The 26,508-nt window shown below is 43.5% G+C and overlaps 1 protein-coding gene across 1 annotated transcript in view; it reads right to left on the bottom strand.

Annotated features, from left to right (window-relative positions):
• LOC122787284 (myeloid-derived growth factor-like) overlaps window positions 1–26,508 on the bottom strand; it is a 341,278-nt gene that overhangs the window by 217,424 nt on the left and 97,346 nt on the right. Inside the window, exon 3 of the mRNA XM_044053905.1 lies at window positions 7,420–7,481. Within this exon, the coding sequence (XP_043909840.1) occupies window positions 7,420–7,481 (62 nt within the window). The remainder of the gene's footprint in view (window positions 1–7,419; window positions 7,482–26,508) is intronic.

Genomic DNA, 26,508 nt, shown 5'->3' with positions numbered 1-26,508 from the left:
CTTGCAGATAACTGGGGTCTGGTGGCTATTTGAGAGAAGCAGGTTGTCAGGTAGGTTTGTTTTTCTGGTGTAAGGAATGCCATCTGGGATGCAGTGTCAAGGCTTGCTCCTAGGAATACAATTATTTTGCGTGGGTACTAGTTTGGATTTCTTTTCATTGATAGTATACCCCAGTGAGGTTAGTAGGTCCTTTACAAAGGTCAGGTGCTTTAGCAGCTTTTCCTGACTGTCTGCTTGAATCAGGCAGTTGTCTAAGTATGGGTAAATTTGAATATTTCTTTGTCTGCAAAAAGCAATGGCAGGAGCCAGGCATTTTGTGAAAACTCTGGGAACAGAGGATAAGTCAAAGGGAAGCACAGAGAACTGAAAGTGCAGTGATCCTGCCCTGAAACAGAGATATTTCCTGCAAGATTCCCTGATTGGGATGTGTAGGTAGGCCTCTTTTAGGTCTTGGGTGGCTAACCAAGCATCCTTGGACAGCATAAGTAGAAGTTGCTCGAGGGTGAGCCTTTTGAATTTTGGTATCACCAGGAAAGTGCTTAGAATGGATAGATAGAGGATGGGGCACCAAGTGCCCTCTTTTCTGGGTACCAGGAAGAGTCTGGAGTAGACACTTTGGCCTACCTGTTCTGCAGGAACATGCTCTATTGCCCTCATCGAGAGCAGGGAAAGGACTTACTTTTTGGCCTCTGCCCACTGGTTTGGGGGAAGATCGGGGAATCCTTTTGGGGATGGTAGAGTGTGGAAATAAAATATGTATCCCTAGGACACTATGTTGATGACCCAGTGGTTGTTGGTAATGGTGGCCCAGGTGCTTGGGTGGAAGGACAGTTTTCCTCCTAGGGGCAACAGCAAGTGTTCAGAGGGAAGGGGTGGAAGTGTGAAGTCATTGTGAGTTCTTACCATGAGGGGGTGGCTTAGCACTCCCTGGTTTTGAAGAGGAGGAACTCCATTGCTTAGATCTCTGCATTCCCTGGGCTGCTGTCTGGGGGGGCCTGCTTCCCCGGGGTCTGGACTGAGCTGACCTGGAGGGGGCAGGAAAGGACCAGTGCTTGGACGGGCAATGCCTACTGAACCTTGGTGGCTGGACCTGCAAGAAGTCTTTAACTGTCTGCATTGACTTAGCTTTTTTCTTCCATCTTCTTTAAGACCTCCTCTGCCTTGGTGCCAAATAAGTTGTCTTTGCGCAGTGGTGCGTCCAATAATTTGGATTTGACATGATCTGGCAAGGGCTGTTCCTTTAGCTAAGCATGCCTTCTAAGGACAGAACCAGTGACTGCTGCCCAGCAAGATACTTCTAGGGCATCAAAACCACATTGTAAGGTGTGCTTAGTTACTTGTCTTGCAGAATGCATTAACTCTTGTAACTCTATTTTCTGCACAAGCAGGAAAGGAAGATATTTTTTGTTTGAGGAGTTCCATGGTATGTTGCTAATATTTCAGCATATGGAAATGACAACTTATTGCTCCAATAGCAAGAGTAGCAGAGGTGTATACTTTTTACCCCATCTGTCTAATGCTCAGAAATCCCTATCTGAGGGGGGTGGGATTCTTAGCAGAAGTTGCTTTAATTCCTTTAGGTCCTTGAAAGATAGCCTTGGGGTCAGCTGTAGGATTTTTGAATAGAAATTTGTGAGAGTCAGTGATTCTATAGTACCCGTCTGGTTTCCTGGGAGCAAGGTGCCAGAAGTAAGACTGAATTCCACAAAATCATCATCCACAACATCCAGGACAGGCGGAATAAGATATAGGAATTCCCAGAGTCTCTTTTTTGACTGAGAGTAGTCCTGACATTTCCATTGGAAATGTTCTTTTAAGGTATGTAGGGTTTCCCCAAAGGAGAAGTCCTCCGGTGGAGAGGCTGAAGAGATGGATTCCTCTGCATATCTTCATAATCAGATGCATCAGAGTCACCGGACTCATGTTCAGATAAAACTACTGGGGACAAATCTCTTTCTTTTGGAAGGGGTAGCCTGGATTCCCCTGATAAGCATTATAAGGTCTTCCGCCATTTTAAGCATCTGAGAATGAGGCAGGGAAGCAGGTGCCTGAGATTGGGCCGTCAGTTTTTTGAGTGCGGTTCGTAGCCTGGGCCTTAGAAACTCGGTAGTTTTCGAAAGAACAGCAGACATGAAAGAAGTCTGCGTCGAGAATTGGTAGTGCAAAGTACTTCCTCAGAAGCCAGTGCCTGCTCTGCATCTCCAGACCCACCCAAGGTAGAGACATCCGCAGGATCCTTAGTCGATGAAGAGTCTCGTGGCATAGCAGACTCCGAAAGGGTCTCTGTAGTGGCCTGCAAATCCACAGAAGCGGGCATCAGGGGCTGCGAAAGCGCCTCACTGAGGACCGGAGAACTGATGACTAGCTTAATGGAAGGATTGCTGGCAGTTTTGGACCCGTGTGGTCTGTTTCTGTCTTCATCTTTACGTTTTTTCAGAAGATCTGCCGTCGGATGGCTTACCAAAGCCATATCGGAATTAGAGGGCTGAGAGCGAAAATATCTAGCTACAGTAAGGGCCCAACAACTTATAGTTCTAGCGCTGAACAGAGCACAAAAGCGACAGTAGGGGACATCGTGGTCTGGGCCTAAGCAAGTGACGCAGTAGGAATGAAAATCTCGGTGTGGGATTTGCTTCCCACAGGCGAGACAATTGTTAACTTTTTCTGACATCAGTTAGAGCAAGAAAAAAGGATCCCCAATGGGTTACTTGGCTTTAGAAGACTTCAACTTCAATTTCAGAAATGAAAAATTCAGGTAGTGTCCGACCGGCACTTGTGCAAACTGCTTCTGCTTCGGGCTCCTTGGCAAGAAAGACTGATGTAATGGCGTTGGCTGCCTTCATTTATAACACTGATGACTGGATGTCAGTCCTGGAGCGACGGCAACAGATGCAGAAATACCAAGCCTCTGGTACTCGGGCCGACTGTGGGCTACCCTGGCAGGGATAACCCAAATGTGATGACTGCAACAGTGAAACACAAAGAACATCTCTTGGAACAACCCCATGCTGATTAGAACTGAACAAATTAATTGTTAAGAAGAGGTGCATTTAAACCAAAAGACTAAAGGTTAATATTGGTGGCCCAAGGTAGTGAACTACATACACGTTGGTTTACAAAGTCCATTGAACATGTTGGAGAAACAGACAAATGTAGGTTGGAATTGGAAACAGTCACACATCTTGTTGCTGGTTGTGATATACTAATGGCAGAAAGCCAGTATACTGAAAAACATAATATTGTAGCAAGACTATTGCATTGGGGATTTTGCAGACATTATAATACTGAAATAGTTGAAAAACACTGGAAACACGAGGCACAAAGCATTATAGAAAATGATGAATTTATATCGCATGGCATCACCCATTACCAAAAGTTCAAAAAACAGATGCGAGAAAACCAGTAGTCCATGAAAAGAAGACAAAAGTAGCATTGATCATTGAAATTGCTACACCCACTGACTACAGTGTCTTGTGTACAGAGACAGACAAAGTCATAAAATACCAGGATTTGCAGGCAGAAACAAGGGCAATGTATAAGGATACAATGACGGTCCCAAGAGTAGTAGTAGTAGTAACGGGTCTTACAAAGAAGAATTTACAATTGTACTTGGATATGTTACCAATATGTGTAGATCTGTATGAATTGCAACAGGAGTCATTACTGGGCACACTGCAGGTTCATAGGTTGGTACTAGGCTATCAGCCCTAGGGCCTATACAAGCCTAGCCATAACACTTCCCTGGCTATTTCTTCCCACATTATTTACTTTCCTGGACCCCTGTCTAGCAGGGCGACTGACGTGACTGAGGTGCTGTGAAGAGCACTTCTGGCTAATATCAAAGATTGAAAATATACTAATTTCATGAACTTTAAATCAGACTTCATCTTGGGAAAGGGGTCCATTCCAGTCATGGTACTAGAAACATAAAAGTCTTGGATAAATTAAAGAAGGGTCTTTAGCTTTGAAGGTTAGGTTGTAAGTCAGACACAGCCTGCTACAAAGATCCCTAATATTATGACTGCAACAGTGACCCAAAAGAACAGCAGACAGAAAACTTTAAGCTTTTATAACTCTAACCTGTTCCTTCAACTCTTTATGGTGGAAAGCTTAAAATTTGCCAACATGCCACACTTCTCTTGAAGTGCTGCTGTTTAACACATTTTTTTAATTCATGCTAGCTCTTGGTAAGAAAACAGCGATACTGATATGAACTGTCAACAGAATCTTGAAGAAATCCACAATAAAAATAGGGGGGGTTGGCACTGCCAATAAGATTCCAAATAGGGCCTAAAAGGAGGAGGGGGCAACTACCTCTTACAACAAAAAAGGAAAGAACGGACTTGAAACTGGACAAAGGAATAACAAAATGTTAAACATAAAAATAATACCCAAGAATTTTGAAAACACTGGAAAAACAGTAGCCATGGGCATTTATAAAGACAACCAGCTTTACATACCATGAAAGATCTGGAAACAGATCCTGATACACACACAGCATTGTGAGCAAGGAGGAGGGGGCCTCATAGCCTGGAAACTTTTAAATGGCAGAGTCTAAGTATTTCTGGTCTTAGTCTTCTTGGTGAAGATGGGAATTCCTAGTACCAGACAATGGCTTACATTTGTCTACACAGAATCCAATAAGCCCTTTGGTTACAGTTAGTTAAAAAGAAAAAGTCAGTGTGGAAGTTGGTAACTGTAAAGCTAGTTCAGGAAGATATCCTAACAGTAGAAGAGTTAAGGGAACTGCTCCAATACTACAGTTTATTTTAAAGTCTATCCCACTAACCTCTGAAAATTAACTGCAGAACCCACTTGTCTAAAGTAAAACACAATTATTTGAACTGTTGACAGAACTGCCCCTTAACAGCATGAAAGGTAGCTGCTGAGAGGGGAACTTGTGGGAAGAAATCACAAAATTATTTGTATATGTCCTCCTCCTTTTCTGAACTGGAGGGAATTCCATTGTTCTGCTTTTTTTCTGTGAGATTTGTCTTTTCCTTTACAAGGATTTGTTAGGTACTGCGTAGAAAAAAAAAACGTCACTGAACTGGGATATGATTCAATGCACACTTCCCTAGGTGGTTGTTCAAGTTTATCTGGTTTCAAGAGGGTATCCAAAAGCTCTACTTGTCTATCCTCCAGGATAAAATGGATTTCTAGGCTACTTTTGCTACTCAAGACTTCTGTTAATGACTGCAACTGCTGCAGTCCTGAGACATGTAGTACTGCAAGTTACATCAGTGAGTACTTCACCAGCACAAGAAAAAAAAGATTTAAACATTGTTTTTCTTTACTTACTATAAAAATAAGAAGGGGACTGATGTCTCCCAATTGTTATAATAACTACCCTTTGTATTGCACCATGTGTGTCAAGTGCCCTGTTTATCTAGAAAAGGTATGCACCTTATTACATCTCTTCACTGCTCTGCATTCTTTGTTTGGTGGAAGGGTGGCAACTGCAGTTATTTTATGCTGATACTGTGTCAAAGATACAAGTCTACAAAACATCCAATTATATAAAGGAGCCCTGTATAAGGTATACACCTTTTTATGTAATGGGTATAAGCATCTAAATCTTTATTTGTAGTTGTAGCTCGGTCCTACAATGTTTCTGGCAAGGCAAGTTAAGTCCAAGGCTGACATTCTTATTTTTCAACAATTTGTAATTTGGAAAAAGAATATTCCAGTCCTCCTTTATAAAATCACCCTCAGCAAATGAATGGTATTCCTAGAAGAAATACATTTGCTGAGGTGGGCACACATGGCAAGGACGGGTTTTCATTAATTTGGCATCCATACCAAAAGAAGGCACCAGTCTTCTTTAGGCAGAAGACTTTGTCTCGTGTCTTCCTTTTGAAGAGAAAAGACCAACTTTTAGTTTTGTGGAAAATAAGTAGCAGACATAGCCAAAAGTCACTTGAGGTCCTGGAGTGATGTAGGCTTCAAGTATCGCCAGAAAATGCTCTTCTACAAAGCTCAGACACAGCAAGGCCAAAGGCCTGGCCCTGCATCCATACCAAAGTCACCTCATGCATTAGCAGTACAGTGACTGCTCTGCTGCTGCAGTTTCACAACCCACATTTGTAACAATGTCTTTTTTCCCCAGCACCTGATGCACTTCTGATAAGTGGCACCAAGCAAGAGACCATTTCATCACCAGCCTGTAGCTCACAAAACTTATGTGACAATCACACAGAACTCCTTTTCCAGGGTCTTGACATTTTTAGAGAAATGTGAATTGCTAATGTAGCAGAAATGACTATTAAGCAGACTACTACTGGTACAGTTGAATGTTTGCCAGTGACCTCAGATCAAGCTGTTACAGGCATTAATTATATACCGCCTACATAACCAAATTAACCAACAAGCTATATCACAGCCCATTCACTTCAGTGTAGTGCACGTTTACGTTCCCAGGTAATTCTACTTGCACAACAATGTGTTATTTAAAGTGAAAAGGATGGTATCAGCAATTGAAGAGGTTTTGGAATGATTAATTCAGCACAGCAATTTTAAATTTATGGATAAATCTGTGGAAGCACTGCCTTATTTTATTAGGACTTACAGGTGCAGAGCTGCAATAAATGAAGTTGAGTGGTCACTTTTTATTTCATGTTTTGTTCCTCTGATTCCCCTGAGACTATCTAGTCTTCATTTCCTACAGATTAATTCCTTCCTTAGCACCTGAGGACCCCAGGAGAATGAGAAAAATGGGAATCGCACATCATCTGATGGAACTTTAGAAATTATGTATACTTTTTTTTATCCTTCACGACAATCAATGAATGAACCATTGAAACATGGCCTACAGTGTTGCTGGAGGTGTGTGAGATTTTCCTAAAACACAAATCCGTCTGCAGTACTATTTAGTACTTGATAGGATACAGCACTCCTCTCTCATCCTGCACCCTTCATGCTACACGCTTTTCTACCAAGTGGGAATTTATGTAGCAACATGAAGAGCCTCTCTTCACCCTCCTCACTCACAGGTGAGACGACCTCAGTTGCTCACAGCCATGGTCAGTCCTTAACAGCTCCTCCAGTGTCAACTTCCTAGTCAGACTTATGCCAATAGGGCTGCAGTTCGGACTCCATCCCAATTCCACTGCTCAATGGAAATTGTAACTTGCAAACTTACTGGAATATTCTTAACGTGTGACATTTATAACAATATTCAAATCAGCAGAGAAGGCAGTCTTCCTAAAAGTAGTCAATCTACTCCAAAATCATGCCAAAGTGGACACCTTTTGAAACAAATCCTTACCTTTCTTTTCTTTAATAACACTAGCAACAATGACTCAACTCATTTAAAAAAACATTGATGACTTCAACATTTGACATAGATTTTTTTTCTTTTTTTGCACGAAGGGATGCTGAAGGCTCACTGTATGTACTCTAAATGTTTTGCTCACTTACCTCCACACAGAACAGGAGAAAAGCATATCATCCTCACTGATGCCAACACTCATGTGCCACCTCTGTATAGAAAAGGCAAGAGAAAGACTTCAGTCAAGATAAAATCAACAATAAATCCAACACAAAATTGCATTTGGCAGTAAAGATGTAGCAGCAGTCTGAAGTGGCAGCCTTCAACTTCTCTGCATTACCACAACGTTCTGCTTCACCTGACTAATTCCTCTTTTTTTTTTTTTTTTTTAAAAAAAGTGATTTTATGCAGTCCATTACTTACATCTGTGGCTACAACAGAAAAAGGCAAATCTTGGGGATTATTAGCATTTTTTATTTTTACCTTGCTAAAGCAAAGCTCACCAGATTAAATCATTTTGCTTGAATCTGACAGCAATGACTATGAATATAAAATTTAATAACTTTTTCCATAGAGTAAAAGGTTGGCTGTCCATTTATGGAGCACTGGTTACCGGCCGGAAGGGTAGGACAGTCACTAGTGCAGTTATACTATTTTACTGTAGTAACTGTGTAGATGCACATCACAAACACTGCACAAATGGTTTAGATTCCTGTACCTTTAACATCAATTTATGTAAATATGTAAATCTCTAACTTATATACTTATTTGCATTTGTTAACTGGATGTGAAGGCTGGTACAAGGACCATTTCCAGTTACAACCTGGGTGTCAGAGCACTCACTCTAGATTCAGATCTAAACAAACAATGTGTGCGAGTAGCCATATTTAGAAAAATGTAATTTAGATACCTTAAATCTCTGTAGCTACAACAGACTTTCAAGAGAAAATAAATGTATTTTAGGCTTGGGGGGATTCTAACGTTCAGCAGAAACTATACATACCTTTTATAAGCAAGTCATGCAGACCACTAAATTCAGACACAGACTATTCTGAAATATAAAAAAGATCAGAGAAGAGCAAGTGTTTAAGAGAAGCAGATCTGACTTTATCTAAGGCTACAGGTAAGTTCAGAGTAAATGAAATTAGAAATGCATGCATAAAGGAATTAAATGAAAAATCAGTTGCATGCAATAAAAATTACAGTCAAATAAAGTGAGACTGAAGTCTAAAGTGAAAATGTGCAACAGTAATGGTGATAAAAATGAAAGCCACTAAGTGCTAAGTAAGGCACATTAGAAATCCAGGATGTGTGTACAATGTGAGGCTGTAAACATAAGACAGAGAGTGTCCTGCATTTAATCAGTTTTGCTGAAGCTGTGGTAGAGAGAGTCATTCTGCATATGCAAGATAAAAAAGTGGGAGCAAATCAAACAACCTGAATATTACTGAGGCAACACATGAAAACAAAGCATTTATAAACACAAAATGTAAAAAAAAGCTGACACTGTGAATATAGAAAATATAAAGGTAATCAATCAGGATGCATATAAACTGTTAGAAGGAAGGAATAAATGAATGAAGTGTTGAACTGAAACTTTTAGTTATGTACTCACCATAACTTCAGATGTTTGGGATCCATCTCGCCTACATTCTGACTGATGGGTTCGGAGCCGATCCTCGGCTCCGACTCGGCACGCTTATGCCAAAGAGCGAAGTCTCTTATTGGCTGAGCTTACTATATCCCAGGATGCACCACTACCAGTCCCCCAGATCTAGTTTGTCTGCATACATGCACACACGCATGCACTGCTTATATAACATTGACAGATGATACAAGATAAAAAACAGTAGAACCCAAACCGTTCAATCTCTTCTGATCTCCAAGGCAGGGGGAAGGAGGGTGGGTATTAGGAATGTAGGCGAGATGGATCCCAAACATCTGAAGTTATGGTGAGTACATAACTAAAAGATGTTATGTGATCCTATCTCGCCTACATTCTGACTGATGGGACAGCGTCCCTAGCACCTAAATCCTGGGTGGCTCACTGGAAAACACTCCTGAGTACCGTGGAACCAAATGATGCTCGTCCTTTAGATGCCATATCCAATTTATAGTGGGAAATGAAAGTGTGCGGGTTGGACCAAGTAGCCGCAGCACAAATTTCAGAAATAGCGAGCTTGGAATGGAATGCAATAGAGGTAGCCATAGCTCTAGTAGAGTGAGCTTTGACAGATGTTGTAAGTTACTTATTTGAAGAGGAATAAGCTTGAGTTATGCAATCTCTGATCCATTTGGCAATAGTAGCTTTAGTGATGGTTTGACCCAGTTTATTATCTGAAAAGGACACAAACAATTGATCTGTTTTCGAATTTGCTGAGTCCTATCTAGATAGAAGCGTAATTGCCTGTGAACATCCAACGTATGGAAGGTATATTCCGCTTTGTTTGAAAATTTTGGAAAGAAAACTGGTAGCTCTAAAGATTGTTGGAGACAGAGATTAGAGCAAACTTTTGGAACAAAAGATGGGTTAGGTCTAAGTGATACTCTATCCTTGTGAAAAATCAAGTACGGTGGTTTGATAGATAGGGCTTGAAGTTCTGAAACTCTTCTTGCAGAGGTAATTGCAATTAAGAAGGCAGTTTTCCAAGACAGATATTTCAACTCACATGTAGCAGCTGGTTCAAAGGGGGAAGATGTTAAGGCACGAAGTACCAAATCAAGATCCCACGGAGGCGCAGGATGAAAAACTGGGGGTCTTAAAAGCACAGCACCTTTCATGAAAGTTTTACATAATCTGCTGCTCATCAACGGTGGGTCCATGGATTCGTGAAATTTGGAGACAGCTGCTAGTTGGACTTTAACAGTAGAGACTGAAGATCCTTGATTAAACAAGGATGTTAAAAATTTCAAGACCTCTGGTATCGGGGCAGTAATAGGGTCTAAGCCTCTGAGTTGAGCCCAGATAGCAAACCTCTTCCACTTACTGTGATACAATTTCTTAGTGGTGGGTTTGTGGGCTGAAGATAAAATGTGAATAACTTCCGGGTCCAAGGTGTGATTTCTAACTAAAGTCGGAAGTGGAGGAGCCAAGCTGTTAATTTCAAGGTGTGAAGGGACTGGTGCTGTTGTCCCGACTGATGAACCAGAAGGTCCGGAGTTAGATCCAAGAACCAAGGACCGTCTAGAGTATATTTCTGTAGGCAGGGGAACCATACCTGACGAGGCCAGTACGGAGCAATTAGAATCATTGTGGACCCCAATTGGGAAGCTTTCTGGATGACTTTGGGGAGGAGTGGAATCGGAGGGAAAGCATAAAGCAGTCCTGTTGGCCAAGGTTGGACTAGAGCATCCGTAGCTGCCTCCCCTTGATGCGGGGTCAAGGAAAAGAACCTTTTGCACTTCGTGTTTTGTGGTGTTGCAAACAGGTCGCAGCACGGAATCCCCCATCTTTTGAAAATCTGAGCTGCTACTGTCTCGTTCAGAGACCACTCGTGAGGAGAGAGAATAGTTCTGCTCAGTCTGTCTGCCAATACATTGGATTTTCCTGGAATGTGGGTCGCTACCAGGAAGCGCTTGGTAGCCACTGCCCATTCCCACACCCTCATGGCCTCTCTGCAAAGGGGATAAGATCTGGTCCCTCCTTGTTGTCTGTGTGGATGGCGATAATGCCTTGAGGGAGAAACTTGTGGAGGGCTTGTAGGGACAGAAGTACAGCCCTCATTTCCAACACATTGATATGGAGAAATGTTTCGTTCGGAAGCCAAGAACCCTGAACTGACCTGCCCAGACAATGCCCCCCCCACCCCGTCTGGGAGGCATCCGTTGTCAAGGTGGCCACCGGAGGGGGTATAACAAAAGGTCTTCCCTGATTCAGATTGGATGGCAGAAGCCACCAGCGGAGGTCCCGTTTGCACGTTTCTGTAATCAGTATGTGATGATTGAGGGGGAGATCCTGAAAAGACCATTGTGTCGATAACAGCCACTGAAGAATCCTCATGTGCAATCTTGTCAGAGGAACTAGGAGAACCATGGCAGACATTGAACCTAAAAGTTGCAGGACCATCCTGGCTGGGGCTTTGGATCTTAGAAGCAGGGCTCGGACTTGGTGTTGTACTGTTTGTATCCTTTCGGTAGGAAGGAAGATTCGCATTAATTTTGAGTCTATCTCTGCTCCTATGAATCTTATGCGCTGAGAAGGCAGCAAGACAGACTTTGACCAGTTGAATGTAATTCCCAGGGAAGCACCCAGGGAGATGGTGGCTTGTAGGTTCTCTAGTAGTAGATGCCTGGTGGTGGCAGTCAGGAGCCAGTCGTCCAGATAGGGAAACACTTGGAATCCGAGACTCCTCAGGTGAGCAGTCACTACTGCCAAACACTTGGTGAACACCCTGGGGGCTGTGGTGAGACCAAAGGGCAGTGCACAAAATTGGAAATGACAGTCTCCCAGGCTGAAGCGCAGATACCTCCTGGACGCCTGATGTATCGGTATGTGATAATAGGCGTCCTTGAGATCTATGGAGCACATCCAAACATCTTTCTCCAACAATGGGAGAATGGATTGTAAAGTGACCATTCGGAATTTGGACTTCATGACGGACTGGTTTAGTTTGCTGAGATCCAAAATGGGTCTCAGGTCCCCTGTCTTTTTTGGCACTAAAAAGAACCTTGAGTAATTTCCGGATCCGATCTGGTCTGTGGGGACCGGTTAGATGACTCCTTTTTCTAGCAGCTTTGAAGCTTCTACGGCTGCAATTTCCCTTTGACTGGGTGGTGGGTCCGGGATTTTTTAGGACGGTGGGGGTGAGTGTGTGAAGGGAATGGTGTAACCTCCGGCAATAATCCGAAGCACCCATCTGTCCTGAGTAATAGACTCCCAGGCTTTTAGGTGCTTGGCAAAACGGCACCCGACTGGCTCCGGAGCAGCACAGCCAGGCAATCCCTCATGGAGTGTGGGAGGCTGAAGAGCCACGAAAGGACTCGCGGTCTCCAGTGTTGCGGGGGCCTCTGCCGCCTCTGGGACGGCGTCTCCCAGAAAAATTTCCCGTCCTCTGCCTCTGGAAGGGGAATCTTCCTGCTGTTGAGGAAAGAATTTCTGTGATTTGGAACCACATCTTCCCTCCTTTTAGCCTTGGGATAAGGCCGAAAGGGAGTGGAATAACGTGCTCCTACGGCAGATAAAGTCTTTCCCTCTTGCTCACAGCGGGTAAGAGTGTCTTTTACCTTGGGTCCAAACAAAGAGGACCCATCAAAGGGAGCGTCGGCAAAGGAAGACTTGAAGGCCTCCGCGAAATGACACAAACGGAGCCAGGCTTGTCTCCGTAGAGCCACGCCTGTGCCTGCCGCTCTGCCCGCCCCTTCGGCCGCATATGAAATGAGCCTCATGGACGGGTTAGAAATCGAGGTAAGGATAGTCAACTGAGAGCTAACCGACTGGGCTAGCTGCTCAGGTAGGTTACCTGAGAGGGAGTCCGAGAGCTCCTTGACCAGATCCCTCTGTAGTCTGGTGAAATGTGCCAAATAATTCAGGGACCTTAGAGTAAAGGCCGCTGAAGTCAGGGTGCGCTTCCCGTACTGGTCCATGCTCCTAGACTCCTTATTAGGAGGATGGACGGACGTTGAAGCCTCTGCCACGTCCTGCTGGGTAGCAGATGCCACCACCATGGCATCTACAGCCACGCCTTTCGTTAAGAACTCCTTCTCGGGTGGGGCAGACAAAAATTTGTTAGGGCGAGAAGGCACTGGTTCCACAGTATCTGGATGTTCCCACGCCCTCCGACAAACCAAATCCAGGAGCTCGTCAAAGGGCGGAGACACCCAGGAGGCGGAGGGCTGAGCCCCGAAGGCCTTGAGGAACACCGACTCATCAGCGGAGGGGGGTTTGGAATTCCAGCCGCCTCGTTGCTTAAGGATCTCTAGAATGTCTGCAAATGAGACATCATCCGAGGACGACTTTGGGGACCCCTCCGCATCATCAAGATCAGTGTCCGATGTAAGAGACTCATCGGGGGAGTCCACGTGCTTCCTCTTGCACGATCTCTTCCTTGGGGGCTCCTCCGAAGACAACTCCGAAAGACCCTCAGGAGGAGGGGAACCCCCAGTGGGGGTAACCTCAGGCCCCAGGGCTCCGCTGCCTAGAGACAGGGGAACTGCCAAAGACCCAGTCTCCATGCCCAGGGAAGGTGCCGGTAAAGCCGTAGAGATGGCCGAAGAAGACTTGGCCAAGGCACTCCTCATAGCTCTGAAGGCCGGACCCCCAGAATCCTGGGAGGGTCCGGTCCCCGGAGCCATGATAGCAGACGGAAGTCCCGCGGCCGAAGCACCGAGAGGGAGGCTTGGAACCGACAGCATTGGTCCCAAAATGTCACCACCGGGTCTGGCCGAAGAAGTCCGTGTGCTAAACTCGGACCCAAGGCGGGGTTGGAGTAAGGGTCGGAGCCGACCCTAGGATCTCCAATGGCTCCATCAGCACCTGCTCCGACGGAGCCGAAGCGGTCGGAGGAGGAATGGCAATGGAATGGGCTAACGGCTCCGAAGCCAAGTGGGTCGGAGCCGAAACAAATTTCTGAAAGACTGGGGACTGGAACAGTCTTTGGAGCACCCTGTCTATGTCCAAATCTGACATCCTTGATGACCTGGAAGAGACCGAATGGGTCCGAGTAGGCCTCTCCAACGGCTCCAAGGGACTAGGGGACCGGCTCCGAATTGACTCGACAATTATCGGCGCCGAAGGAGTGTCCAAACCAATTTCCATCGGTGCCGAAGAGGGCTTCGGCGCCGAGGAGGAAGTGTCTGAGCGGACAACCTTCATCGGCTCCGAGATCAGTGGAGCCGATGAAGGTGACCCGCCTCTCGACGCCCCAGCCGTCGGCTCCGAACCCAGAGGAGTCGAGGCTGGAGGCATCGAGGCAGACCGTTCTGCCCTCGGCTCCGAAGTCCGTGAAGCCGAAGGAGAAGCCTGCCTATGTCTTTTGGCGGTCGGTTCCGACGGACTGGTCGGAGCCGACGCCCTTTTCTTTTTAGCAGGAGAAGGAGAGGAAGCCAATGCCTCTTCAAATGAGGGTTTAATAAGGCCTTTTAAAATAAGTTTATTTTTCCTCTCTTGGAGGACCCTCGAGGAAAACGCGTGACACACGCTGCAGGACTCCTGCAAATGTTTGGCGCCCAAACAGTATACACAGAGAGAGTGATCATCTGTGATCGACATTTTGAAACTGCACTTAGTGCACTTTTTAAACCCTGAAGGCCTAGGAGCCTGTGACATTATGGCAATCAAATCAGTGAACTAGCCAAAAACACAAAACACTCTATCACAGAAAGATTTCTTTTCTCTCTCTCTTCTTTCTCTTTTTTTTTTTTTTTTTTTAAAGAAGGATTGTCACAAATAGAAAAAAATAAGACTAAAGGATCTAAGACCCTAAAAATAATACGGACTAGCCAGACAACAGACTGACAGGGAAGGCCCTACAACGCAAATGGGACCTTTAGTCAGACAATACTCAGTCACTACACAAGAATTTCACCAAGAAAATCTTCACTCCCACACAAAAAGAACACACGATAGCTGTTAAAACAGCTTTTTGTTGAATTTTAAGGAAAACCCTGACAGGAAAAGTAAGTGAAAAACACTACTTAGCTCAGCCAAGCTCGAGACCACGTCTTTGCTTGTTAGCGGCAAACGAGATCTGGGGGACTGGTAGTGGTGCATCCTGGGATATAGTAAGCTCAGCCAATAAGAGACTTCGCTCTTTGGCATAAGCGTGCCGAGTCGGAGCCGAGGATCGGCTCCGAACCCATCAGTCAGAATGTAGGCGAGATAGGATCACATAACATCTAGCCATTAAGTACTGAGTGCACCATTTTTCAGTAAACACTTTAAAAGCACAGGGACTAAAGGATAATTAAAGGAAATTTATTTGTACATGACTGACGTATTCAGGACACCAAGAAAAACTACTGGGTAAAAACAAGACCATCTTCAAACTGTAGTACTGGATCAGGAAAGTAACTTGCTTAATATTTCGTGTCATTTGGCTTGTCAGAATTTAGGCACAGTAAACCATATTCCTGGTATGCAAACACAAAATTAATGTATGAAGAACAGTCGTGCAGTCCACATAATCAGACTACTGTACAAATCCACAGCAAATGCATCATGCATTCTTACACCAATTTATTTACAAGTCTAGGTAGCTTGCCAAGAAAAAAAATCAGACTATTCCAGCAATACATTCTCAAAGGAAAGGTAACAGCTCAGGAGTAAAACCTAACAGGAAGAAGTGAAGTGAAGGAAATGTCACTAATAATGTACAAAGCCAAAAGACTGAGTGAGTAGTATGGTAGTTGTAGAGAAATGGGACAAGAGTTTTATATGCATATAGCAAGATTTGAATAATGCAATTAAGAGAGAAGCACTGCTTATTGCATACTACTGAGAAATTGTCTAAATTATGCCACATGATAAGTTATTCTCAGTAATGGATGAAAACCAGGGATTGTGGTAGATAAATCTAGAAAAAGCAAACTCCAAGTTGCATGCATTTCTTTACGGAGGATTTCTGTTTGGTGTTTCATCAGCATCAAGTGTATTTCAAAAAGCTGTTTCATAGGCAATGGATGTCTTAAAAGGTACTCTGAGTTTATCTCATTATATGTTACTGCAGGGTCAGACAGAGCTACTAAGCAGACTGAGACATGATAATTTGAAATGATATAAGATAAAGTGCAAAATAAAAGCAACAAATTTAGAGGGACTGAAACCAGGCCCAGATTATGACAGAGTGAGAGAGAAAGAGAGCAAATGCCAAAAGCAGAAGACAAACAGGCATTAAATGTGGATATGATGCAAAGTTTAGATCTAATGTATCTGAAATTACTATGCAGCAAAATGTAGTCTAGTAATGGCGTTATGAATAGGAAGAAGTTTGAAATGCTTGTGATCAAAGCACCCATACTGGAATACTACCCGAAAAAACAAACAAGAAAATGTCTAATAATGGACTCTATAGTCTTCCTGGTAGTGATGAACATGTACTTCCTTGAAAGTTCCATAGGCAGGATCTGTTTTAGTGGATACAAACCACAGAGAACATAACTGTTTATTTGAAATAATTAAATGAACGAGCACTGCATGTTGCTGTGTGATAAGTGCACTCAAGTCGGTCTTCTTAAAACAAGGAATGCCTGATGTTTTTCTACAACATACTGGTCTGTAATTCAACAGTATGGTATTAAAAATAAAAAGTAAGAACAGCAGTGGCGGTTCAAGCATTTAAACTATGTCTGCTGGATTATGGTGATTGTGTTTAACATTGTCAGGCAGACAACTATCCCAGTCAGTGAATAACCAAAGTATGCCAGCAGTAGCTATAGGATTACCATCCTGCAGCTCTGGAACAAAGGAATACTGCAGTACATCTGGACCACTGATGAAATGGGCTTAACCCCTCCTCCACTCCCACCATGTTGAACCTTGAACAATTGCTCCCTAGCTTTCTCCATCATTCCTGCATTTAAATAATTTCAGGAAAGTGCACAGAAGGTAAAGACGTTCCCCCTTTCTCTTCACATTCTTTGCCAAGGACTCTCTTAATAACTTTAACATCTACTACTAACGTCCCTAGGCTATCCCCTCAAACTACTGTGGCACTCTACCCTGTAAACTTATGTTTAGGTCTCACTGATAGTTTTTATAGCTTAGCGATCCATTGCTCAATAACATGCTCTCCTCTATTAACTGGTCCATTCTTTCATACCTTCTTTTAGATGAAGTCCAAAAATGTAATTCCATATTTTTAAATATTTTCAACACACTTGCCCCCCCAACACAATAAGAGTCAAATCTCTCTTCTCCCCCTGGCTATCTCAATCCACACACACACACACACACACACACACACACACACACACACACACACACACACACACACACACACACACACACACACACACACACACACACACACACACACACACACTCTCATGCATAAATGACATAATGCCTGGAAACTCTGTATTAAGACTAAATACCCCCTCTCATCTACAAAACTATAAATAACTTTGTAACCTCGCAAAAAGCAAGTCAACATCGACAAGAGAAACTTCTACCCAAATCCCCAGACTACACATCACAACATCCTCAAAAATTCTGAAACACTATCAATAAAATCCTCCACCCAGGTAACCCAACACCAATACCTCCCTAGAAAAAAACACCTTATGTGACTTCTACTTCACAGACTCCATCAGCAAACTAATAGCAACCTCAGATTCCCCTAACTCCTCTGACCCCCCCCACCACCACCTCTAACTAAAATAATGCCATCTCTCTGAAACTTGTTCCCACCAGCTATATAAAACATCTCCTATTTAATCTTAATACTTGCTCTCCCTCTGTCAACAAACCACCTCCACTTTACCTTAAGCTAGCTGCAAACTCCACAGCATACCCAATTTCCATCCTCAAACTGCTCTATAACAGAATCCACAGTTCCCACACTATGGAAACAATTCGGTACTGCACCTATCCACAAAGGCAGAAATTCCACTGAACTATCTAACTACCGTCCAATAGTCATACTGTACTCCTTCTCTAAAATACTAGTAAAATGAGTACATAAGCAAATTGTGGACTATCTACTCCTAGAAAACCTATTCTCCCCCTCCCAACATGGCTTCCGTCCTAACTACAGTACCTCAACAGCCCTCATTTCCTTTACCCACTGCATTTCCCTGGCCAGTGATGATAAACTTTTCCTGTTTCTTCTTAGACCTCACAAAAGCTATTGATACGTGTCTTTCACCTCATGCTCCTATCCAAACTTTCCAACCTCACCCCTTCTACCCCAACCCTTTCCTGGTTCACTAGCTACGTCTCCAACAGACAACAATCTGTTAAATCACTCTCCTCACTATCCCCCTTCCTTTTCATCAAGATGGGGGTTCCCCAAGGCTCTATTCTTGTTTTCCTACTGTACAACATCTTCACTAATCCCCTCCTTATGTCCTGTCCACAATCTACCCTCATTCAATACACAGATGACTCCACTATCATCTCTACCTCTGATACCTTCTCTGACCTGCACATCCTCACCCAAAACTCCTTCAACTCTATTGAAAAATGGCTTACTAACAACTAACTAAATCTCAGTCCCAGAAAGACCAAACTCGAGCTATTTCTCCCAAAAATCACTCATCCACCTCAAAATTACCTTCTCCATAACATCACTTAACAACACTGTCATCAATGTCAAAACCCACACTAAGCTTCTAGGCACCATTACAAATGATCAACTCAAATTCAACCTACATGTCCACCACTGTATTAAGAAAACTCACAAAAAACTTGGTCTACTCCACAGAAACAACAATTCCTTCCAAAGGACTCTCATCTCTCTTGCCTTGCCTACCTTCTACCCAGCCTCCTCTATAGCTCACAAATCCTAACCAACTTAGACAGGTCTACTAGCTAAACTCGAAGCCACCTACAACAAAGCAGCCAGGTTTGCAGCAAACCAGACCTCTTTCTCTCATCATTGTCACTCTCAAGGCTTTAAACTGGCTAGAGTTCCAACATCAACTTCTTATCATTCATGTCATCCTTAATAAGCCTTCCTCCTGCCCTGACATCTCCTCGCTCATCTCTATTCATACACAGTCAAGAAACCTCAGGAGCCCTGACCAACTACACACACATATATAAACCTAAAAGAGCAAAAGGCCAAAACATATATAGCTACACTCTTGCCCTTACCTGGAACAAACTTTTCTTGACCATCCATTAAAATAGCCCACACACAAGAATTCAAAAAAAGCTCTCAAACAACATCTTCTTAACTCCTGGACATGTCATTGTAAAATTCTCCTTGAAATTCCTCCCCTAAAAAACACCTCTAATTCCCACTCTCTCCAACCTCTCTTTCTTCTATCTCTTCACTACTCCTCGCCTCTACCCCCAAATTTGCTCTACTTCTCACCTCCTCACACACTTTCTTCTTCTTCCTACTGCTCTCACTACCTCCGTTTCCCTAAACTCAGTCTCACTGAACCTCATATCCCTCCTTGTGAACTTTCCCAGGCTCTTGAGTTCCATATCTCAACCATCTCTTCCCTGATTGTATATAAAGTAATATATCCTGTAAATAGTTTGTCAACAGCTCTCAACAGCTTCTGTACATTGATAATTAACCTCATTAGCTTTATTATTTACTTGTTAAATTAACCTCATTAGCTTTATTATTTACTTGTTAAACTAGTGTATTCCTTACTAAATTTTTTTCTGTAATACAATCTTTAATTGTTACCTTTGTAAACTTTACATGTTCTCTTGTGGATTTTTTTTTTATGTACTCTTGTGGAGCTTTTCTCCCTGGGCTTCTGCTAAAAAGGGGTCTGGCTCAGTCAGACTTTCCCAGTCAAAAAATGTCAAATAAATAAAAATAAAAAGGACCAGAGGAGAAAATGAGGTATTCCAGTGGTTAAAGCTAGGAGTTGGTGGAGGTGTCCTCTGTTTTGCTATTATCCTACCACTGGCACTCTTCTGTGTTTTTATGTCTTTTTTTTATTTGCCATAAGTATCAGCAAGTTCAAAACGGAAGTGCCAGAGGGGAAAGTTATAGTACTGAAGCTTAATGAAGAAGTATGTGAGGGCTACAACTATTTTTTTTGGGCACAGGATGAATGGCAGAAAGCAGCAACATTTGGATACTGTAGGCAAGACTGCAAAGTTTCATTTGCAATTGAAATGGGAAAATAAACACTGTGAAGTGTTTGAAGGTGGACTTTGTACTAACAGTGTGTTCAGAATAATAATTATTGTTTGCATAAAAAAGTGTGGTTGGGGTAACGCAGATGAGCAGCTGTGTCACTTTAATGTAATCTGTTTTGATAGCTAGGGAGATAAATATGTGTGGGCAGGTTAGGTGATGGGTTAAGGCTCCATGGCAGTTATCACATGTGATATCGTTGGGCCAAGTGTGGTACAGTTAGTGATATAGGTAGGACAGAAAATTGGTTGGCTAAGCAGTACGATTGTCAGACCATACAGGTCTTGGTAGGACTCCACTGAGTTTGGATTAAGAACGGGCAATGGGGTACTGGAAGTAGAGTGAGATGTTTAAGTGATAGAAAGTAGGGGTATTAGTACTGGAGGAATGGGGGTAGGCAATGCATGGGCTTCTGGAGCTGGCCAGGAGGATACAAGAGGGCTTCATCAGGGAGGATTAATGAATTACAGAAGGGATTCCAAGCTTAAGTAGAGAGCTGGGGAGCCGAATATGTCTGGCTTTCATCATGGAATGGCTGACAGTGACTGATGCACTTCATTGTGAGTGGGGGTGTAGGTGACTAGCAGGTCCTACTGAGAGGCCATAAAGGCGATATGGACATGGATCCAAACGTGGGGGACATGGAATGTAGAAGGAAATCAGAATACCAGGTGGGAAAGAGTATTCACAAAACTTGTGCAGGAGGAGGGAGAAATGCTCCATTTTACAGAATGAGTAGAAAGCAGTAATACAAGACTTGCATAATAAATGTACATACATGCACAGAATAGTAGTGATATGGAAGTTGATCAAAAAGCAATTTACATAAATGCACAGAACAGGAAATTAACATACACAAAATAGTAATGATATGATAATTAATGAAAACAAGACAGTTAAAAAACAAGAATTCAGTAAAATACTACCTAATATCAAACTTAAGAATCCAGTTATTTTCAAATGGAATCAGCTGTATATAGATACTGACTAGGAGACAGTGAAGTAATTATAGGATAAATATGGTTACAAATTATGAAGCAGCATTGAGGAGGCCCACGTAAAAAGATGGCGATAGTAGTGGAAAGGGGTAGAGGATAGTCAGATAGAAATTGTAAAGTAGCAATTATTTTATGGCCAGTTACACAAGAGAGTGCTGGCATCAAGGGTTTGGAGATTATCCAGGAACATCACATGTAAAGAACTTAACTGGGTAGGTTCATACGATGATAAAAGGCTATTGGTCCGGAGGCCCTTATAAGCCTAGCCAAGAATTTCACCCATGTTCCCTCAAAGTCAGCAACTGTTTCCCCTGTCCAGCAGGGACACAGGTGGGATCCCAGAGGTGTACTTTCTGTTTCTCATCCAGTCGTCCAGGTTCCTCTTAAACAGGGCTAGAGGTGTACTCTGCTTGACATGGATAGGGAGTCTATTTTACAGATGAGGGAGTCTTTGGGACACAAATCTATTCCTCCAACAAGTTCTAATAATGTCACAGACCAGGTTAAGACATTGGGTGCGGGTTGCGTGAGTGGAGTTTTTCTTACGGATATGCAGCAACTCCATCAAGGCTGGGTCTGAAATTACCTTGTATGCCAGACACAAGTCACCTCTGAGTGTTTGAGACCCTGGATTTTCTTGGTCAGGAACCTCTGTGGTCTCTCCAACTGCTGCATGTACTTGGCAAGGTACATGCCGAAGGGGGCATTGTACTCTATAATGGGTCCGATAAGGGAGGTGTACAGGGATGTCATGACCTCCTTGTTCCTAGATGAAATACCCTTAATTATGAGGTGGGCCATGTAGAAAGCCTTCCATACAACGGAGGCAATGTGGTGGTCAACAGTCAGACTGCTATCAACCTGGGTGCCCAAGTCCCTCACGACTGATTGTTATTAATGCCATAATTAGTGGGGATGACATTTTCCACAAAGGGGATAATGATGCATTTCTTGGCATTCAGTTTGAGGCCAGGCTTCTTGCACCAATCATCAGTTTGAGTAAGGCCCTTTTGGAGGATGTGCATATCACTAAGGAAATTTAAGACAGCGCCCAGCTTGCAGTCATCTGCAAACTTGGTCAGCCACAGACCACTTGTTTTGGCTTGTACCTCAGAAAAGTATATCCCAAACAGTAGAGGCCCCAAGACCGATCCTTGGGGTACACCATTCGTTACGGGTGTACTAATAGAGGTGGCTTCCCCTACTTTGACTGAGTGGGTTCTATCAGTGAGCCAGTTAGCTACCCATCTGGTAACATACGGGTTGATGCCTAGCTGGGAGAGTTTGCCTATTATGCCAGAGTGGGAAATAGTGTCAAAGGCTTTGGCTAGGTCAAGGTAGGCGGTGTGCACAGTCTTCCCCTCATCCATGGCTTTGGTGACTGTTTCAAAGAAGTCAACCAAGTTTACCAGGCACGATCTCGCTTTGACAAAACCAAACTGTGTGAGGTCAAGCGTTTGGAGGTTGCCAATGTCCTTGTTTGTTCCACGGCCTTGCAGATCAGGTTAGTTAGGCTGATGGGCCTATAACTGCCTGGGGTCAGTGGACATTCCACCTTTATGTAGAGGGATGACAGTGGCTGTCCTCCATTCATCTGGGATGAAACTGATGTTCAGGCTTTAGTTCAATAGTGTGTCTAATGGAGCTGAGAGCTCATGCCTGAGTTCATGCAGGATACAGCCAGGGATGTTATCGGCCTCATGGAGACTGTATTTTTTGCCTTTGAGAGGGCATTAAGGACCTGCTCCCTGGTGATGAGGGGACAGGGGCAGTGCTGGGGATGTCCTGGTTTACTGCTGGGGTGGCGGGGAGGTGAAGTTTTCACTGAACCTGTCTGTCAGCAGGTTGGCTATCTATGGCGTTTGTGTATGTGGTGTTATTGACCACCAATTCAGAGCAGATTTGGGTGTTGCCTTTGGATTGCAGACATATGCGAAGAAGGCCTTGTGATTGTCCTTGGTGGATGTGCCAATTTGAACTTGAAGTTAGCTTTGAGGATTTCACCAGTGACCTTGTTTGTTCAGACAAAAGAGAGATTGCTTCCAAATTGGCACCTGCTCCTTCTTGGCTCTGGACACCAATTTTTCCTTCTATTATAGAGTTTGTTTATTGCTGCTGACCACCTGACAGGTTTACTCTTCCTTGAGGAAGATGATTTGGTCCTGTCATGTATCGTAGAGTCCATACAACTATGTAGGTGCTCATATAGTTTTTATGGTGTAGGCTTGGACATTAGTCCTAGTTCCAACTGAAGGGATGGTGGCTGTGAAGCTGCTTATACCTGCTCCGAGGAGATTATAGTCAGCTTTGGAAAAGTTTTTTCGTCCGACCCCAAGGGGGGACTCAGGGGAGATGGTGACTTAAAATGTGATCTCTTTATGGTCGGATCTTACAAGGAGGATGACACTGTAGGAATGCTACAGTGGCTACTCATATTGGTTAGGAACAGGTCCAGGATATTTTCACCTCTCGTAGGGGTGTCGACTAGCTAATCCAATGCATTGGAACTGACAAAGTCAAGGAATCTCTGTGTGTCCATGTTTGAGCTAGAATAGGTCTTCCACTCCATGGCTGGGTAGTTAAAGTCACCCAGAATCAGGGTAGAGGGTTGAATCTTGATGGATTTAAGTAAGACCAGATGGGTAGAGTGGGCGTCCTGAGTTATGGTTGGGGTCTGTAACTAGCTATGATTTGAATAGGTCTTTTGTCAACAGTTAACTGCACTTGGAGTGTCTCCTGTGTGTCCTACTGTTTGACCAGCCTGGAGGTGTGCGTATCTTTGATAAATATTGAAACTTCATCGTCTTTGGCTTTGTAGCCCTCCATTTGGGGTCTGAAAGTATGGTAGGATGAGTAACCTGGTTAAGTTTGGGGGTGCTCTCCTCAGCTTTGAACCAGGTTTCGGTGACCGCACAAATGTCAGCATCCTCTAGGGTAAGGAATGCTTGCAATGAGTGCTGTTTCATGCTAAGACTCCTAGTGTTTAGCAGCATGACCTTTAAATTCCGTTTATAAGAATTTTGCATGTTGGTAATTTTGTGCTCATGACTTTGCTTAAAAAAGGCACTATGGGGAAGGCAAGAGCCTTTGCCAGAACCCTAAAGCCCAGGGGAGACAGATGAAGGCCATTTCTGGCAAAGCATCATGGTCTGTCAATCATGTCCTCCCAGGCTGTCAGGTACTGGATCCCCTTGGAATGACACCAGAAACTAAGCCAATTGGTAAAGTCAATCATTTTCTGTTTGTACGGAGGTATAATTCTGGGTGATGGCAGGATGATCCTTAAGGCTAGGGTCATACCTGCCTGGGACACATTCAGCGAGCTCAATCATGTCTCTCTTCATATAGTCCAGAGAGGTACGTCTCAAGTCATTCACACCAACATGGACTATGACAGAGTCATAACAGTACCTGTTGTTAACAGACTTGAGTGCATGTGTGATATGGCGGATTCTAGCACCTGACAAGCAACTAACTGTGACTTTCTCCTTGTCTAGCCTGGTGAGGGGCACATCTGTGTGTCTTACAATACAGTCTCCTATGACTAGTATGTTGGGTTTGTTGTTGAGCCTTAGAGTCTATGAGACACAGCCGTGTGTACTATGTGTGATGCCTGGTGCTGTGGGTTGTAATGTACGTGTGTGTTTTTACTTCGGAGGTCTGTCTTGTTTAGGTATGTTTTTGTTGAGAACCCCTGCATACGCAGGAGTGTGTTGTACAGATGTGGGTGGGGTTAGAGGTGTGCTGTTCATATTGTTTGTGCAGACAGCCTTCTCAGTGCCAGATGTACTGGCTTGTGACTGAGACAGCAAGGAGTCTAGGTTCTTAATGTGACTGCATCTCCCACATATTGTACTCCAGGTGGTAGTAGTAGAGGGTTGTCTGCGTACATAAGGCAGTTGCTACACTGTCTCAAGATCCCAACATCAACCAGACTAGCGGGAGAAACCATAGGAAATTGTCCACCATGGTTATCAGAATCTGTGGAAGAGAGGTCAGGGATAGTAAAGTGGGTACTATCTGAAGAAAGCACCTATATGTGTGAGTAGGGCTGGATAAAATCATAACAGTAGTTGCAGGCAAGGGTGTCACTTACACAGGAGTGCTAGTAAGGGAAATAATGCAACTGAGATACCTCGCAAAGGGTTAAAACAGCACAGAGGCGGTGCGCAACAGGCAAGCGAGCACAAAGCCATGCAAATGCTGGGTTTAAATGCGACAAAAATGAAAGTAAAATAGAAACACTGGAATTGACCAATCAACCCTTGTCCCTGAGCTCTTAGCTCAATACCTTATGCCAGACCAGTTCCAACCAGTTCACTTACTCCCACTAAGTGCAGGCAGGCCCTGGGCAATACAAGACAGTGTAGCAGGAAACACAGGAATCACACAAACAGATCTGAATACAGCAAAACCTGTAACCAGACTATGCTAAAGTTATTTAAACTCTGTTTAGGTCAATTTAACACAGCAGAACAGATACACACTTAAATACAACAGTAGCAAACAAGAGCAAACTGATTTAAACAAATTAACCAACTAACCAATAAAAAAAGCTCAAAGCTGAGCCCTGTTCCAGCAGTCTTCAATCAGACAAGTTCTAACTGCACACTCTTGCCACTAGGGTGCAGGGGAACCCTCTCCAAAAAAGATGGCCTGGATTAGTACTCAAGTTATACAAACAAAGCTAGATTCAGCAGGTCTGAATCTAGTCTATGCTACAGCAAACAGCAAACCAATTTCAGAAAGAAACAGTTCTGATAAGCAGGCACAATAAGCCTTTAACCAGCAATTTCCAGCTCAGAAAGGCAGAATCTACCCTCTCCTCCCACAACAGTGCAGACCACAAACGTTCTTGATGTAAAATAACTGGCCTGAAGCCCAAGTGCTTAAACCAGAATGAAGACACTTTTAGAACAGACACTAAGCCTTCAACCAGCAACTCCAAACTTAGAAGATGTAAACTACCTCTCCTGCCACAAGAGGGCAGACCACTAACCTTCTATTGGCTTGAAGCCCAAGTGCTTAAACCAAAAGGCTTTGAATAATAGCTACAACTTAATCATGCTACTAACAAGCAGTAATAAATGCAGCAGAATAAGTGCAGAAGAGTACTTTTAAGAACAGGCAGCAAAAGCAAAATAAAGTTTGTAGGAAGAAGCACAAATACAGTAAAAAATTTTTTTTTAGGTTAAGTGGGAAGGGGTGAAACATAAGTTAACATTGAGAAACTAAGGGGATGGGCGTTCCCAAATGATCTCTCTCCACTTGGTAGAATAAGCTGATGAGATGGGACTGGGAGGAATGTCCAAAATGAGATTTATAGTAGGGGCGGGCAACTCAAAAGCCACCAAATTTAAGAACACAACACGGAGTGGGTGGGTGGAAGGGGAACTCTTATAACTCCAACAGAACAGAAAACTTAAAACAAAACAAATGTAATACTAAAATAAGATACAAAACAGAAGTAATCAAA

This window comes from Protopterus annectens, chromosome 13.part0 (assembly GCF_019279795.1).
Source record: "Protopterus annectens isolate FY-2018-M chromosome 13.part0, PAN1.0, whole genome shotgun sequence".
Lineage (NCBI taxonomy): Eukaryota > Metazoa > Chordata > Ceratodontiformes > Protopteridae > Protopterus > Protopterus annectens.
Note: the sequence above shows the minus strand (reverse complement) of the source record. Positions and strands in the feature narration are given on the sequence as shown.